Below are 18,492 nucleotides of genomic sequence, written 5' to 3' on the forward strand. Positions count from 1 at the left end.
TTTTCTTCTTCTAATCTTATATTTATAAACTTCTAAACTGTAAACTGGTAATAACAGTTGGTCTACTATAAAGCGATTACCCGCTATATGTGGATTTAATTTATCGCGCACTTCCATGATTTCATTATTAAAATCGATTTTACTTCGTTAGGATAATGTAGAGTACATTAATTTATAATTCGAGAGTATTCAGACTATATCTTTCATAAAATGACAGGTTCAAATTAGATAAGCTGCTTTATAAACGCGGGCAACAGGTCAGTAAAAAATATAGTAGCAAAATAATAAATAGTTGTGGACGCTTTTTATAAAAAGTGCTATAATGAGGACTCGTATTAAAGATTAAGGAAACCTTGTATTGTAATGGGATCGTTGTACCCAAACCTCTATTTATTAATTTACTAATCAATTGCTAAAAGCAGGAAACAATTAAGCTTGAGTTATTATCTTTAAAAAGCAAGTTCAAAATAAAAACCAAAGTAAAGAAAATGAACACGTGAGATTCAGCCTTTGGCAAAAATGGGTAGGTCAACTACAAAGTATTAATAATTAAAAAAAAACAGTAATTTTGTTATTATAATTTCATACGTGACGGAATACCATCAAAAATTAGTTATGCAACAAATCGTAAAAAAAACGGTGATTTTACACGAATAAGAATGGCTAGTCACCGAGACGCATGTCAAGATGGGTAATATTCCGAGTAGGAAAAACGCTTCCTTCGCACTATTTTTTGCAGTTGCAATAAAAATTTCCCGTACGAGAAAGATGTATCATTATTATCATAAATCAATTGGGAGTGGATAAGGACATTAACAAAAACGGCAGTAATGTGAGGTGGTGAGTGAATGGTCAAAAGGCAGAGCATATCTTTTTCAAAGTATTAAATGATAATCATTAGTTTTAAACATATTTGTAAATACATAGGTAGTGATATTTATTTACATTTTCATAAATCATCAAAATTCATTAGTGGTTTCTTTTAACAATGTATACAAACATTTGAATGTTAAAAATTAATTATCAATTATCACAGAAGTCACTGTTCTGATTAGATAACATGATACAAGGTTAAACCCGTATCTGTAGGTTTGATAGTGCTCAGTACAATTCTATAACGTGAACGTGAGAGTTTAGTGTTTAAAATGGCAGTTTTAACCGACAGTTGGTTATTAGACTTTATAAGTGTGTTGATTACTTTGTTAGCAGTTTTTTTAACGTGGATAAAATATTCCCATACTTACTGGCAACGTAAAGGTATATCTACACCGCCTACGAAGTTTCCATTTGGACACGGTCAGAGTTTACTCACTCAATCAGAATCAGCGGGCGATTTTGTTCGAAATATTTATCAATATTTTAAAAAACGCGATCAACCACACGGAGGAATAACCATTATCTCTGCACAGACTTATTTGCCCATTAACTTGGATATCACTAAAGCTATTCTGCAAAACGATTTCAGGCATTTTATAGACAGAGGAGCCTATTATGACGAAATCAATGATCCATTAAGTGCTCATTTATTCTCATTGGAAGGTGAAAAGTGGAAGAACCTTAGGGCGAAATTAACTCCAACATTTACTTCCGGCAAATTAAAAATGATGTTCGATACTTTGGTTACTTGCGGTGATCAACTGAAAACGGAAATGGACAAAACTGCAAGCAAGGAAGCTGTCGAAATGAAGGATATGTTGGGTCGATTCACTACTGATATCATTGGAAACTGTGCTTTTGGAATAGAATGCAATTCATTGAAAAACCCGGATAACGAATTTCATGGATATTTCAAGTTATTCTTTGTAAACACATTTTGGGAGAACTTGAACGGCTTTATTACTTTCATAGCCCCAATGTTAGCCAAGATGCTAAAACTTAAACTTGTTAAACCAAAATTATCAAACTTCTTCATGAAAGTAGTTAAAGACACGGTGAAGTATCGTGAAGAGAACAATATTTATCGAAAAGACTTCATGCATTTATTGTTGCAACTCAAAAACAGAGGAAAACTGGTAGACGATGACAGTGTATTGAGTGAAGAAAATGAGAAAAAACAACATGTTAGTCTAACAGTGAATGAAATTGCCGCCCAATCGTTTGTGTTTTTCCTAGCTGGGTACGAGACCTCATCGACCACTATGACTTTCTGTCTTTTTGAACTGGCATCGAATCCTGACATACAAGAAAAACTGCGAAAAGAAGTTCAAGAAGTACTCGAAAGACATGAAAATAAACTGACATACGATGCTATTATGGAGATGCATTACATGGAGCAAGTTGTTAATGGTAAATTTCTTTTTCTTTACTTCCGCAAAATTTCTAAAACCCACGTTACGTTGCAGAAACATTAAGAAAATATCCACCACTTCCTAATTTGAGTCGTATATGCACAAAAAATTACACAGTTCCTGGAACAAATCTTGTCATAGAAAAGGGCACTGCAGTACTTATTCCAGTTATGGGGATTCATCATGATCCAGAATACTATCCAAATCCCGAAAAGTTTGACCCAGAAAGATTTTCAGATGTAAATAAGAAAGAACGACACTCGTGTGCTTTTATACCATTTGGTGAAGGTCCCCGAATTTGTATAGGTATACAACAAAGATTGTATGGATGATTAGATCTAATATTTTTTGTATTTAGGTCTCCGATTCGGAATGTTACAAACAAAAGTTGGACTCAGCGTTCTCTTGAAGAATTATAAATTTTCGCTTAATTCCAAGACACAATTACCTCTAAAATTTAATCCGACAACTTTTATACTGAGTCCAGTGGGAGGGATGTGGCTTGACTACATGAAATTATAAATTTTTTGTATCACTTATTATTAGTAGAACTACACCTAAATAACAATAATAAAAAATCTAGAAATTGTACATTACATTATTAGGAGTAAATAGAATTTACCATGTCGACCCAGAGAGTTAATGAGTTGGTCTTCTTTGTGTTGCTAAGGCTATCAATTAAACAATTAAAGATGTTCCTTTATTGAGTTCTGTCATTTCACCTACTTCGCTAGCAAGATAAGTAGTCACTCTGGATTCTGGATTCTTAATTGATGGCGGCTGGCCGTAGCCAGCCGGCACTTAGGCCTCGCCTTTGGGCCCATTGTAGCTTCCCCAAGTCCATATCAGGGTGTTTTCCGCTCCTCTACTCGTCAAGCCACCCAACTACTTGAATGTACTTGAGTAATGTAGAGGGTGGAAACTCCCTGATTTTTACCATACTAGGCCAGATGTCCCCTAGTATGGATTTCCTGTAGGAGGCTAGGGCTGGACACTCACGAAGAATGTGCTCAGCTGTTTTCTCTTCTTCATTGCATCCACGACACATTGGGTCTGCTACCACTCCTATGGTATATAGATGTTTGTTAAACTGGTAATGTTCCGTAAGGAATCCTACCAGTTTACGCAATTTGTCCCTTGAAAGTGAGAGATAAAATTTCGTCAACTTACGGTCTGGTGTCAGCATACAAGCTCTACTTTGCCGACAGCTGCTCAGCGTCGTCCATATTTGTTCATGGCGTCTATGGGTATTACGAGTTCGTTCGAAAGGGCGACCGAAGGCGTGATTGCCAGTTCGGGTCCCCAGAAGGGCATGCGCGCGGTTCGCTTCGCCACCTCATCTGCCCTCTCGTTTCCTTCGTTACCACTGTGTCCTTTGATCCAACAAAGTTCTACACCATTCGTCTACGTTACATACCTTAGCGTTTGTCTGCAGTCCTAAACTAGCCCAGATCGAACCATGCAGCTGTCCAGGGCTAGTAGTGCAGACTTGCTGTCAGTAAGTATGCGTATTGATTTGTTGCCGATTCTACGTTCAGCAACGATTCTAGCTCCCAGCATTATTCCCATCAGTTCTGTTTGTAAGACAGATGTGTGGGTGCCGAGAGGTACACTGATTTGTGCGTTCAGTTGTTCGGAATAGATGCCGGCTCCTGAACCACTACCTGTTTTGGCACCATTGACATAGATATCGATGTCGGCTCTTCCTTCAGAATTATCATTCATTGATATTCTATATGTCTTCTCATATATTAATTTTGTCCCCATTCGGTCACAACCCATCCTTAACAAGGGTATTCTGTTGAACGCCTCCGTTAAGATACGAGTGTGCTTCGTTATGCGGCCTTGCTTGTTCCGTACTCCCAGAGAGTAAAGTCTTAGAGACGTCCTCATTGCCGCTTCCTCTATGTAAAAGTTAAGAGGTGCTAAGCAAAGAAAAGTCTCCAGAACCGCTGTGGGAGTGGTCCTCATTGCTCCTGTAAGACTGAGACATGCCATTTTCTGAACGTGTTCAAGTTGCAGAGCTATTGTTTTTTGTCTGCCTCTGGGCCACCAAACTAAAGCTCCATAGCACAGCATCGATCTGACTATTGCCGTGTAGATCCAGAGGGCGAATTTTGGGTTTAAATCCCACGACCTTCTCACCACCCTACGTCATTGCCAAAGAGCCGAGCGTGCTTTTTTCACTTTATCATCTACATGCTTCTTCCAATTCAGTCGTCAATCCAATACAACTCCCAGGTATTTGACTTCGTCCGAAAGTTGAAGCGTTGTGTTAAATATTTTTGGCATCTGTAGTGTGCCAATTTTCCTTTTCCTAGTCAACAGAATTAGTTTCGTCTTCTCTCCATTAACGGAGAGGGTATGCCTGCTGCACCATTCCTCGACTATTTTTACTGCAGCTTGCATTATTTCACATAATGTATCTGCGTTTTTTCCTGTTAACAGAATGACTAGATCGTCTGCGTATCCAATTGTGTGGTAGCCAAGATCATTGAGGCGTCGTATCAGGCTATCAACGTCAGTATCCCAGAGTAGAGGAGAGATAACTCCTCCCTAAGGACATACCCTGCCTACAACAGCCTCGATCTCAGTGGCACCTACATTAATCAGTACTTCCCTATTCCTCAGCATACCGGCCACCCATCTACTGAGGGTGGGGTCCACGTTGTGCTCTCGTAGGGATAGTCCTATGCTTTCGAAGGTCGTTTTATCAAACGTTCCTTCAATATCCAAGAACATTCCATCGCCCCACTCTATACGGTTTACAACTGTGTGTAGGGCCGTATCAGTGGATCTTCCTTGGATGTAGGCATGTTGGTTCGGATGTAGAGGTTGCTTGCTCAAAGCAGTCTCCCGAATTTCTTTTTCGCTTAGTCTTTCTAGCGTTTTCAGCAAGAATGATGTTAAGCTAATTGGTCTGTAGGATTTAGCCAAGGTGTAATCTTGTCGTCCTGGCTTAGGTATAAAGATAACCTTGATTAATGAGTATTTAAATATATTTTTTTCTTCTATTGATTGGATTAATTGTTTAAGTAGTTGGTGATTCCATAGATGAACTGGTAGCAGTTTCTTACGAAATTCTTTTTAGAGGTTTGAAAAATATATTCCACGTAAAATTATAAAACGAAACGCAAGTAGGTACTTATCCCAGATGGTTTAATAAGGAACTTAAAAGTCTTTGTAAGTTAAAGAAATCTTGTCATTTTGAATACAAAAAGTCTGGTACTTTGGAAGATTATCTTTATTTCAAATCTCTGCGTACCCGTTGTAAGGAGCGTAGCGAACAACTTTATGCTTCTTACATTGCCAATGTCAACAATTGCATTTCTAACGATCCTAATTTTTTTTGGAAATTTATACAAGACAGGAAGAATAGTTATTCTGGCATTCCTATCGAAATGTTTCTAGATCAGATATCAGCTAAAGGTGGTAAAAAAATTGTTAACCTTTTTGCCGAATATTTCTCTTCCGTATATACTAAGGACAACGGTAATCCTGTTGATTGTGACTTTGAAGCAACCTAATGCGTTCATGATGTCGGTCTGGATATTAATATTTCAGATGTATTTGATGGTATTTCAAGTTTAAAACAATCGTGTAATCCAGGACCGGACGGTGTTTCTAATACTATTTTATGTAAATGCAAATCCTCGCTTTGTTTACCTCTTTTCGAGTTGTTTAAGAAGTGCTTGTTATCTGGTACATTCCCAAAATTATGGAAGAGCAGTTACGTTGTTTCTATTTTCAGATCTGGAGAAGTCAATAAAATAGACAATAATAGAGGTGTCTGTAACCAATCGGCTATACCTATATTATTTGATGTAATAATTACACGTCAACTGCAATGATTCTCATCTTCAATTCTATCAGACAGACAACATGGTTTTAGCAAGAATAGATCCACATTGTCTAATCTTTTGGAATACCAATCATTTCTTAATAAGGCATTTTCCAACGGGGCTCAAATAGACTCTGTTTACACTGATTTCGCGAAAGCGTTTGATGGTGTACATCACAGAGTTCTAATTTGGAAACTCAATGGTTATTATCGATTCTTTCGGACAGGGTGCAGATTGTGTGCATTGGAAATTACATTTCGACTCCTTTTGAGGTTTCTTTTGGTGTGCCACAGGGAACACAGTGTGGTCCCATTCCATTCTTTTTGTTCATCAACGACTTAGCGTCCTGTTTTCGTTATTCTAATTGTTTATTATATGCAGACAATTTAAAGTTGTATAGGGTTATTGATTGTCCTCAGGATGCTGAACATCTTCAGTTACATCTGGATAAATTGTTCGAATGGTGTGGGGTTAACTGGTTGCCATTAAACATTAAAAAATGTCATATTATATCTTTTTGAAATTAAAATCCAGTACCAACTTTGATTATCGGTTAGATAATAAAACTGTTTCCAGAGTTCATGAAATTAAAGATTTAGGGGTGATTTTCGATAGTACTCTGTCGTTTAAGAGTCACTATCATCACATTTCCAAAAAAGCCTTGAGAATGTGGGGTTTTGTATGGCGCAATGGAAAAGATTTTTCGCCGCAAACCTTGTTCTTTGGTGCGTTTGCACTTCGACTATTGTTCATCTGTCTGGTCGCTAATTTATAGTAACGACTGCCAATTGTTGGGGAAAGTTCAAAATAAATTTCTTCAAACTTTAGAATTTTAAGTAGGTCGTAGACATGTGAGGGGTGATTACAGTTGGATTATGAATGTTTTTAATATACAAACACTTAACATTCGTAGGTGCACCTCAGATGCTTGTGTATTACATAGCATCATTAACAATAGTATAGACAATTCATTTTTATTAGCCAGATTATCATTCTTAGTACCCACCATTGACAGCTGCAGTACTCGTAGTAAAAACATTTTCAGAATTTCTGCTTGAACAACGAATTTGGCTAAAAATCATCCATTGAAGCGAATGATGGTCGCAACAAATGAATATTCCAGCCAAAGCACGGTATCACATTTCCAGACTACTAAGTTTCAGTTTCGTAATCTGGTTGCAAATTATTATGGAAGAATTTGATTATTATTATTTAGTATATATTATTTATTAATTTAAATTTTAATTATAATTTATATTTATTTATATTCATAAGTAAGTACTAGGCTTCGGCTTTTAGGTCGTTAAAAAATGAATAAAAGGAGACATTTTTAGGTCCCAAAATTGACGGTTTAGATTATAAAAATCTTAGTTTAGGTTAAAAACCTGGAGGAAAAAATATTTGCTCAACGAAAAAGCATACATCAAAAAAATATATATTAAAAAAAAAACATTAAACAAAACATTATAGAAACAAATATTTTGTGTAACAAACAAAAAAATGATTAAATAAAAAACGACCTATAGTTACGTCCACTAATTCTAAGTTATCCCAAAGAAATGGCGATCAAATTAAAGCAAATCGCATTTAACAAAAAATAAAATATTAATTCAGGTATTTAAAATGAGCTACAAAAGCAAACTATATATTTCTCTAAATTTTGGATTGTAAATTTACACCTTTGATCGCTTAAAACATTTTAAAGTTTTGAAAACGTGCGTTCCACATCACAAGAAGTGATGGGTGCAAAACTAAAAATTTAACAATGTACGTTTTCATTTATGTATGTATTGTTGGCAGCATTTCCATTACCGATCTATTCTTTTTTAATAGGGAACATAATTTTTGGAACGCCATTTCCCCCACCTTCCCTGGTGTGTTTTTTAAAGATGTATACACTTTTTCCACAATTTCCATAATTTGGTTTAATTTTAAACCTATAGTTTCTAATTGTTCTATTGCATCAGCAATAAATTTAAAGTGAGTTTTAATGTTCATTTTTAACGTTTGCTTTATTCAGGAATTCTTGAGCTTTTTTAATGCTTTGTGCATCTGTGGCTTCAAATGACATAACCTAAAAATATTCAATATAAGAATGATAGTAAAAAACCATTATATATTTACTGACTTGTTTCAAAACATCAAAGTGTTCTGCATAAAACAATGCTGCTTGAATCCAAGTACCCCACCTGGTTAATACAGGTTCAGGTGGGAGAGGTGTATTTGGTAAACTGTTTTTATAAAACTCTATTCTTATTGGTGCTTTTAAAAAGATTTTCTTAACATTGCTAATTATCCCATTGACATCTGGATAATTCAGTCTAATTGTTTCAAACAGTAAATGTAACCCATGTGCCATACATGTTAAGTGTGTTATATTTTCAAAAAACACCTTCAAATTAGTACCAGTTTTGATCATGTATGAAGCACCATCTGATACCAACTATTTAACTTTTTTGTGTTCAGTTCCTTTTGGCCACAATAAAGCTACAAATTAACAATTAAATAAATTATAATAATTTCAATGCTTAAAATTATCAATAGCACACCCAATGATTCGTTTATAAATCTCGAGATTGTGTTGCTATTAGTTTTATCAAGCTGCTTCAAAGCTAGTAGAAATGGAGGGCCAGCTTCTTCAGAAGATAACTTTCCAATTACTAAATGGGCTATGTATCTACCTAATCTGTCCGTCGTCTCATCGACGCTAATCCATATATTATTATTGCCAATAGAATTTCTAATTGGTTTAATTACCTGTAAATTATAAAAGTTTTTAAATAAAAAATTCTAGTGCTCACCATATCGTAATCTTTTGGTAAATAATTTTTTTTCAGAGTGCTTTCTGGGGGTAAATGCCTTCCTGTATATTTATGCATAAAATATTTAAACTGAGGACAACTTTCTTTATTTCATGGAATATTTGCTGCGGTAAATGCCATACATAAATCGGTACAAAATTGCGTAAAATCATTGTCGGAACTGATGTTTAATAAAGTTTGTTTACTGAATTTATTCTTGTTCTTTTTATGTGCATCGCCATTGCAGTGTTGTTCAAAGTGTGATTTTTTTTCGCACTTAAACTAGGAAACAAAAATGTGAACATAATTCAAGCTTCAGTATTTTAAATGTTTACTTACAACTTTTCCACACACTTTGCAGAATAACTCATTGCCTTTGGTTGAAGAAGGAAATTGAAAATTAGTGTCCAAATTATTCCCTAACCATAATTTGATTTTATCTTTCATGGATGATTTTACCTTAGGCATTTTGAGGATTCTTTACTGTATGCAAAAAAATCAAAACCGGCCCCAGCACACTCACTAACACGCAAAGACACTCAGTATCACTAACAATAAGCTTCCAAAATAAAATGCGTTTTCAGAGATTCACCTCCTTCCGGCTATAATCTAAATGAAATGCAGGCCAGCGTTGTCAGTTGACGACACCAACCCATACCATTAAACTCAAGGGCGTTGTTTACAACCCATTTTTAAACAATCTGCCAGCCAAAAGAAGTCTTTTCAAATTTACAATTAGGTCGTTTAATTAACACTTTAGGTCTCTAACGGTAAATTAGGCATTTTAGGTAGTACTAAATGGGCGTTAAATAAACAAATTTTTTTAAATTCGGATAAATATATAAATTTCGCTGCAATTCCTGAAGTAGATATAAAAAGGCAAAAAACAAATCCCAAGCCTAGTAATTACTTAAGGAATTAATTTTAATTAATTAGTTTTTATTATTGTAAACTTATATTTTGTTAATAGTTTTTCCGTCAATAAATGAAATCAAATCAACTCAATTTTTCAATTTGTAAAAACGACGTTTTTATTTACAATTTTGGTGATTTCCGATTAAACATGAGCGAGAAAGTGATGTCGACTGTGAAAATAACATTAACAAGATCACTAAAGCGTACTGTGACAATTTAATACCTTCTGTGTCACGGGAAAGGTATGGAAAAGTTTTCGGGGAATGTTAAACATGATGTAACGGGAAAAAAGTGGAGTAACTGATGAATTAGTGCTAGTGTACACACAAATAAATAATTGTTGTTAATTACTTATTAGATAATTTATTCTTATATTAAAGCAAAACAGGTACTATAATTTGATCTGGCACAAAAGATAATCTTTGTTCTTATTATTTAATTGATATTATTATTTAATTAATTTGCCCAACGGAGAAAATTCCATTTACAGGGCAGGTTAGAAGTAATGAATATTAATAAATAAGAAAATTGGTAGAAGAATTCAATGTAACCAACAGAGCAAGAAGTGTTCACGAATCCTATTGAAGGAATTTAATATAAAAGTATCTACAGCGTGTTCAATATTTTAGTAATTTGTAATCATTTGATAGATAGGACAGTTTGATAGAATGTTCGTTTTGAAATGAAAATATTATGATGCCTTTTATTAAATGCTGGAACTGCAAACTTTATATTATTTAGTAGGTCTGGACTATCGATTAGGCAGTAAATTAATTTAAATAAGAATATTACAGAAGAATACGATCGCCTGCAAGAGAGAAATGGGATATTTATACGAGTAAAAGAAGTAAATCTTGTGGGTAACCTCGAGGTGGATAAACACCGTCAATCAAGAATAATGCAGATTTAGCAAAACGACGTTGTACTTTCTCAATTGATACTATGTCTGTATTATAATTCGGTGACCACACAACACTCGCGTATTCCAACTTTGGACGAACAAATGTCTTGTATAATAAATAAGATGAAAACACTAACATCAGAGAAATGTTTTGTATTTTTTGTGACAAAACCCAAACACTTCAATCTTATCTTTTTTATAGATTTTTTTGTGGTGTCACAATGATTAGCTACTTTAAGATATGCTAGTCATAAAGTATATTGTGTAAAATGAGCGTGAAGTAGAATTTTAATACAAGTATGGAATTTGTGATACAAGCTGTAAGCGAGTTCAAACCAAAGCAGACGAAAACAAAATGTGTTGCACAGTATATTTTTCTACAACCTTACCTAAAGCAAATACATTAATTTGTTTTAGTGAATTAACACGAAATTACAGAAATTGGTTAATTTTCATTATCGTAATAATTAATAGTAATGCTACAATTTGTTAAGTTGCCAAACTTCACCTTTACTGAATCTGTTAATGATTTCTGTATGACGTTAGTATTATTTTGTCACAACTCTATAGGCAGTTTTATTTTTTATTAGTATTTTCAGTAATATACAAGCACATACAGTGTATTTGAACTCAAAAATTGTTAAAAATATATTCATTTATTCCTTGTGGATAAATAGATCAAAATTATTGCCACAATGAATTTATTTTGGTAAGTTATAAATTCATAATACCAAAATTGTACTCAATTTTCGTAAGAAACAAAATTATAATTACTTGGATTAAACCTGTATCTAGCCCAGTAAACACAGTTGCGTCGTAGCGATGTTAATGCCACTTAACTCTGTCTACGATCTTGTTAGCTGTTACATACCAAACTGCGTACATTTGCTTTCCCTGTGCTATGTAATGTAATCAACAGTGACCCATGCTTGTAACATACTGGTGACATCCACATTGTTTCAGAGTAGAGACGTGCTCGCTGGTACATCATCATAACGTTGTGTTAGTATGTCGCTAGATTCTCTATATTTTGATGTATCTGTTACGTTTTATTTTAAACGCCAATATAACGTATTAAATGGACATAGACGTTACGTATATATCGCAACATCGTAAACATATAACTCTCAGTATATTTTATTAACATGATCTATGCGATATGAATAGGCATTTCAAAAAGTCTAGTTACCATTTAGGGATATGGATATGGAGAGTAAAATTTAGAGCTTACAGTAAATTATTATTTTATTCAATGTTTGAAAAAATAAAATATGTAATAAGTAATAAAATACAAAAATTAATACAAATTCATAATATAAATAAATAAATATATATATATGATTTCCTAATTCGAAAATAATACAATATAATTTACACTTAAAAAAGACATAGAAACTATAAACTGTCGTTGTTTTTTCTTTCTTCAGGCGTTGACTAGAATGCCTTAGCCACTCTGAGCAGCGTTGTTCTACTTCTTTTTCTATTGCGGAATGGGTCTTCATTGTAATTTCTTCAAAAATAAAAATTGTAATAATTATATTTATTGCAAAAAAAATACCTTTCATAATATTCATTGTTTTTGTCCCAGCCATTTTGGAATTTTCCTACCGAACAAACAAGCTACAGCAAATTCGCTGATTTTTTTTTTTTTTAAATACACGCCCCACATTGTTCTTTTTCCCATTACCACCTATCTGGGACAATAGCAGTTCCTGAAATAAGAAAAGAAGAAAATATTTTTATGTGTATATATCGAGCGACTCTGAAATAAGTTCGGAAAATAAAACCACAACATCATGAAGTAGAGAAAATTTTAAGTAATTTCTTTTATCTAGTCCTAATTCAGGGGAAAAAATATCAAGATCTACACCTCATTCAGTGCCATTTGTTTTCATCTAAACAACACACAGCAAAAATAAAGAAAAAATTTAGTCACAATGGAAGCTGAATAAATCATTGCCGCATCATTTACATTTAATAAGATGTTCCGTATTTGTTTCTTGAAACTGGAGAAGCAATTTAATTACTTTGAATCCGTGTGACAATTAAAGGATTTTTTTTCCGAATCTATTTGGAAGTCACCGCGTATGTATAACCTACAGGGTGCTTCACTATAAGACTTTTCTGCAACCCACTATGTATGTAACGTGTTAAGCGAAATGTGTCATGTTTAGTAGGTTCCTAAAAAGTGTTATAGTATTACAGGCATCTACCTGTATATAATATCCAAAATTATGTTATATGTAAGTACATATAAATATATTTAGTCCAGTCATTTTAGCATAAAAAAGGGATCAACCTCGGAATGAGAGACAATAAGCTGAATTTTTGTATACGCCTTAATTTTGGCGTTCTAAAAGTTGTCTCAAAAGTCTCATAAAATCTCGTGTCTGCGTCGTAAGTTATTCAAGGTCAAAGGTCAAGAAAAACAGTTTTTTGCAATTATCTCAGTTTCTATTGCTCCAATGATGTTAACAATTATTATCATAATTGTAGAGCACAAAATTTGGGACAAATTTTATTTGAAATATTTTTTCATGCGCTCAATCGTTTTTGAGATAGAGGACAGTGAGCGCGTAGCGCTCGTCCATACGTACTGTAATGCAATCAACTGAATATCTGTGAATACTACCTTGAATTTTGAATAATTTGTATTATTAATCAATTAATACATTGTATTTAATAACATTTTATATATTTTCAATATATTCATAGAATAATACTTACCTACTTTGTGTAATTAAAAACTCATTTAATGAAATATTTATTGTATATCTCAATTTATTTATATCTTTAAAATGTGTAAGTTTTTAAATACTTATTTTTCTATCATGATTATAACTGGAAGGTCTGGAAACAACAATTCAGGGCACCGAAGATGACGACGATGAAACAGAAATTCCCGAACGTCCAGAAGATGACGGTGAAGAAGAAGAAAATTGATACTTTTGTTTTTTAAATTATTAAAAATTTATAGATTTTCACTGCAATTCAATTTCAATCGTAAGAAATGTACAGCTGCTGAATGAAGATAAAATTAAAATATATTAACTCGTTTTACTTCCTTAAAATTTACTTTGAAAAAATTAATATAATTTTAAGATATATAATAATCTAACCTAAGATATACCTACAATAAATATGTCATTTAAAGAGTTTTTAATTATACAAAGTAGGTAAGTATCATTAAATAAATGTATTGAAAATATGCAAAATGTTATTAAATGCAATGTATTAACTCATAAATAATACAAATTTTTCAAAATTCAAGGTAGTATTCACAGATATTCACGGTTGATTGCATTACAGTATGATTGGATGAACGCTGCGCGCCCACTGCCCTCTATCTCAAAAACGATTAAGTGTATCAAAAAATGTTTCAAATAAAATTTGTCCCAAATTTTATGCTCTACAATTATGATAATAGGTGTTAACATCATTAGAGCAATAGAAACCGAGATAATCGCAAAATAATGTTTTTCTTGACCTTTGACCTTGAATAACTTACTTACGACGCAGTCACGAGATTTTATGAGACTTTTGAGACAACTTTTAGAACGCTAAAATGAAGGTATATACGAAAATTCAGCTTATTATCTCTCATTGCGAGGTTGATCGCTAATTTGACTGAACTAATTGTATTTTTTTAACTTACAAAGAAACCTGGTTGTTGTAGTAGGCAGAGATAATCTTCTAATTCCTCAAAATTTGTTTATCTGTGGTCTTGGCGGCATATCTTCTATTACTGTTTTCTCTTTGATTTGTCACATTTGATGACGTTTTCATATTGGAGATTTGTTCACTCGTTTCCTTTAAAATTTCTTTTGTTTCGCACATATTTTTTGTATTTGTTTCAAGTCTAGAGTAAAATTATGTTCATTAGCACCTAGTTCATAAAAAATTGCAGTAACATACCTTTGCAACATGTTATGGCAAAGCGCCTCACTTTCAAAAACAATCACCGTAAGTTCTTCAAAATCAGCGGGAGTATCTTCAGTGATTAATGGTGGTATTTCCAGCTTGTCTGAAAAAACTGTTGTTGTTATTTACGTACAGTTATCAAAAACAACAGAAGCATGTAAAAATTAAAATGATTACTTCATTAGAATTATATTAACTTACCTAGTGTAAATTCAACCCACACAATTTTCACAAAACTGCATTAAAAATGAAGTGAGTTACGGATTTACGAGAAAGGTTCGGTGGTTGTGACCCAAATGGCCAAATGGAATTCGACAACTTCACTGTGAGTGTGAAGTGCAATAACCATAAATATGGAAAAAAGGGATCGTCCGACTCACAGACAAACCAAACTAACAAAGGTCCGACTGCACCCCCCAAACATCTGGTGGATAGTAAATGCAGAAGTTGAGCGTTATTTTTTCATTAGATACAATAAATTTAATAAAATCAAAATTAACCACTCTCTAGTTTTTTTGCTACCCATCATCGCTTTATAAAATCAAAATTCGACGAATGAACTCTTCAAAACCTTGTCCCGTTTCAGGGACAATGGGCAAAGAATTTTTATGGCTTTGTTTGTGTCGTTGGGTCTTCCCTATATTACCGCAGATGTTTAAGGTGACCAGACGTTCCGATTTGATCGGAAGTGTACCGATTTCAATACTCTAATAATTCCGATTTCAAATTTCGTCCAATAAATGTTCCGATTAAAACATTCGTTCCGTGAATGTTCCGATTTCTATAAATCTGATAAGAATAAAGATAAATCCTCGGATAAATCACTAATTTTCATGAATAGTAATTTTATTTTGTGAAAAATTGGGAACAAAACTTGTATCGATACGGTTGTCAGCACTGTTTTAAATGTCAGCAAATGTCAGTACTGTTAGTATATTACAACTAAAAATTTTCAAAGCAGTTATATATCAGATTACGATGGAAATGGAAACTAATGTTCCGATTTCGGACTTTTGAAATCTGGTCATCTTACAGATGTTCTATTTATCATTTGCCAAGCAGGTACTTACAAAATAACATTTCAAGTAAACAAGTTTACAGAAATAATTCTTAGAAATTATTACAATGAAAAGAACTTGTCTTTGGTATATTTCTAATAAAGCCGTTGTATTTTTCGCTCTGAATATAATTATTAATTAAGCATTACGAACTCACTGACGAAGGTCACTTTTTAAAGAATACGACGACCCACATCTAATTGACCATATAATCTTTAACAATAAATTTCAAATAATACCATAGTGGTTTTTTTAAATTTTGATAAGGTGTTGTAAAACTATTTCTGTTTTTGTTTTCATTTCAGGTACCTACTGTATTTACGTGGGCAAAGGATGCCGTTCGTGGGATTTTAGGGGCGGAAACGTATACCTGCTTAAATACTGTAAATACAGTGGTGTCGAACGAAGACAACAACAGAAACATACCGGATGAATTGGTTATTATTAGAGAGCGGATTTTATGAAATTTGCATATCCGTTATTTTTTGCATATAAGTCTTGATATTTAATATGTGAACGAATCATGCTAATTAAAAATGAATACAGCTATAAAAAAATTGCATATTTGCATATATTTGCCTTCTGCTGCATATTTCACGTAACGGGTCCATATTTTGCATTTTTATCAATTTTTGTGCTACTTTGAAAAAAAAAAGCCATTCGATCGGCATTTTTCTAGAAAAACGAAATTTCATGAATCATATTGCAAATAACTGGGAAAGTTTGGGTTTTATGGTAGTTTGGAGGAACCACTGGGTGTTAAGCCATCCTTCCAGGTAAATTCGGGTCCTAATTACTTTTGGAAATACCCTTCATTTCAATATTTTTATTCAATTTTGACACGTAAACAAACGTTTATTTTGCCGTCAGTAGGCCACTAAAGCTTTGGTTTATCCGATAGCGCCATAAAATTTTTAAACCGCTAGCGAAATAAAATTTTTATTTTGCTGTTTTAAAACCATGGTTACCATTTCTGTAATTTCTCCAGTGCCTTGCTGCTCTTTTCATTTAAGGAACTTTTGATACACTTTCTGATTTCCTCTTTTCTGGGAGCAAGTTTTGTCGTTGGAATTTTGCATGATTTTGCAATTTTTCGATAATTTTAGTTTGTTTAAAATAAACAAACACCGTCGCCAGAGTCACATACTACGCACACACACCTGATATTGTAACCTAAATTCTAAGCATATAAAATTTTTATTTGGTCGCTGTCAGTTCTGACGTTTCTCGAATGTGAACTTTGAATCACCAATTTTTTCACAATTTGGGACTTGGGGTTGTCAAAATTAAATAAAAGTTTGTATTACACTCGCGGTTAAAATGAATGTGTAACCCGCTCATTAAACATTCACTTTAACCGCTTGTATAATAAATAACTATTGTTCGTTACTTAAGTGTATTAATGGTATGTTTTATGGTGGTCGAAGGGACGTTATCCTATTATTTTTCATCGTGAGTTTGCATTTAAGTGTTTAAAGCGATAGAGATGTGTGTCAATATGTAGATAACTCAAATTAATTTATGCATTAAACCTTTTCCTGAACTTATTCTTCAAGAAGGAACTGTGTTTTGTTGTGCTTGCTCTAATCCGATAAGTATTTTTACATCTGTGGACGCAGTACGCAGTTTTTCTATTTACAAATACATACTTTAGAATCACCGGAAAAATTTTTGTTAGAATATTTCGAAAAATATTTAAAAATAAATTGTTACCAAAATAGTAATTAAATAGTCGATTACTACTATTTTTTAATTCGTTCTGTTTACCTATATTTATTTTTGAGTATAAGAATATTATCTTAAAAAATGTCATTTATTTGTCAGTGAGATCTAATTAAACACTTTGCAATGTGATTTATGTATTTTTTGTAATAAAAGGTAAGGTGTTTTTGCAATTTGTAAATCAATTTTGTTCGGTTATTACGCTTTTTTTTATTTTTGGAGCATATGCAACTGCATATCTCTGCATATATTAAGAAAGTTATTGCATATTTGCATAAATTTGATGCATGTCATATGATCATATTTCCCAAAATTTTGCTGCATATTTTCCGCTCTCTTCTTATTATACATACACTCTATTACCGACATTAAAAAAAGTCTACACTATTTCGTCATATCTGCTGCTTTATTAGCAGTTTTCAGTTAGTTACATATTGGATATGAAATTAAGTGAATTTTTTGAATAAATAATAATTTAAAGATCAACCACGAAAATACTCAATTATAATTATACATTATACATTACCAGTTTATTTTAGAGCCCAAGATTACATTGGAAAAATCTAAACTTTTGAAAATTTAATGTTAAACAGATATACCTATAACTGAGTGCGAAAGTCAATACACAAAACTCGATGATCAATTATTGTTTCGTATTCAAATTATTATTTGTTTTCCTTACGATCAAAGTGAAGAAATTATTTAATTCATTTTTATTTAAGAACGATATCGCTAACCTTGAAATAGATTAGTTTTTTAATTTCGATTTTTTTCTTTTTGTTTCTTTTGTTGCCGATCAACATATTTTGGATTAGAATTAATAAAATAAGGAAATATATCATTTTATTTTTCGAGCTCATTTCAAAATTCTGTACATGTATAATTGTTCCTTTTTGGCAGTGACGTATAGGCAGAGGTTAAAAAATAATGTCTCATTACTAGTCTTAATTCGTATTACCTGTTAGATGGGACATTTTTTAATTCTGATCATAAACTATGTGCATTAAGTCTCTTGTTCTGTTTTATAAAGCGCAGGTTGTTATG

The 18,492-nt window shown here is 32.9% G+C and overlaps 2 protein-coding genes and 1 long non-coding RNA gene across 3 annotated transcripts in view; 1 reads left to right on the forward strand and 2 right to left on the reverse strand.

Annotated features, from left to right (window-relative positions):
- The window catches only part of LOC135130100 (uncharacterized), a 188,722-nt gene that overhangs the window by 56,906 nt on the left and 113,324 nt on the right, over positions 1-18,492 (reverse strand). The gene's annotated exons all lie outside the window — the stretch shown is intronic.
- LOC135130288 (probable cytochrome P450 6a19) lies at positions 1,119-2,879 on the forward strand. Its single transcript, XM_064057652.1, has 3 exons — positions 1,119-2,286; positions 2,343-2,594; positions 2,647-2,879. Exons 1-3 carry the CDS (start codon positions 1,146-1,148, stop codon positions 2,808-2,810), a joined length of 1,557 nt encoding a protein of 518 aa, XP_063913722.1. The 5' UTR covers positions 1,119-1,145; the 3' UTR covers positions 2,811-2,879.
- Positions 12,156-14,874, reverse strand: LOC135130518 (uncharacterized). Its single transcript, XR_010280809.1, has 4 exons — positions 14,663-14,874; positions 14,403-14,606; positions 12,306-12,459; positions 12,156-12,257 (listed from the first exon to the last, which is right to left on the reverse strand). It is a non-coding gene; the product is annotated as an uncharacterized LOC135130518 (long non-coding RNA).

The sequence above is a fragment of the Zophobas morio genome, unplaced genomic scaffold (genome assembly GCF_036711695.1).
Source record: "Zophobas morio isolate AGI-343-1 ecotype UQ-CSIRO unplaced genomic scaffold, CSIRO_AGI_Zmor_V1 ptg000017l, whole genome shotgun sequence".
Classification (NCBI taxonomy): domain Eukaryota; kingdom Metazoa; phylum Arthropoda; class Insecta; order Coleoptera; family Tenebrionidae; genus Zophobas; species Zophobas morio.

Bases quoted from the DNA above. Each gene is read 5' to 3' on its own strand.
- LOC135130288 (XM_064057652.1), top strand. From the start codon at position 1,146: ATGGCAGTTTTAACCGACAGTTGGTTATTAGACTTTATAAGTGTGTTG. The intron at 2,287-2,342 runs GTAAATTTCTTT...GTTACGTTGCAG, and splicing joins CATGGAGCAAGTTGTTAATG to AAACATTAAGAAAATATCCA. The intron at 2,595-2,646 runs GTATACAACAAA...TTTTGTATTTAG, and splicing joins AGGTCCCCGAATTTGTATAG to GTCTCCGATTCGGAATGTTA.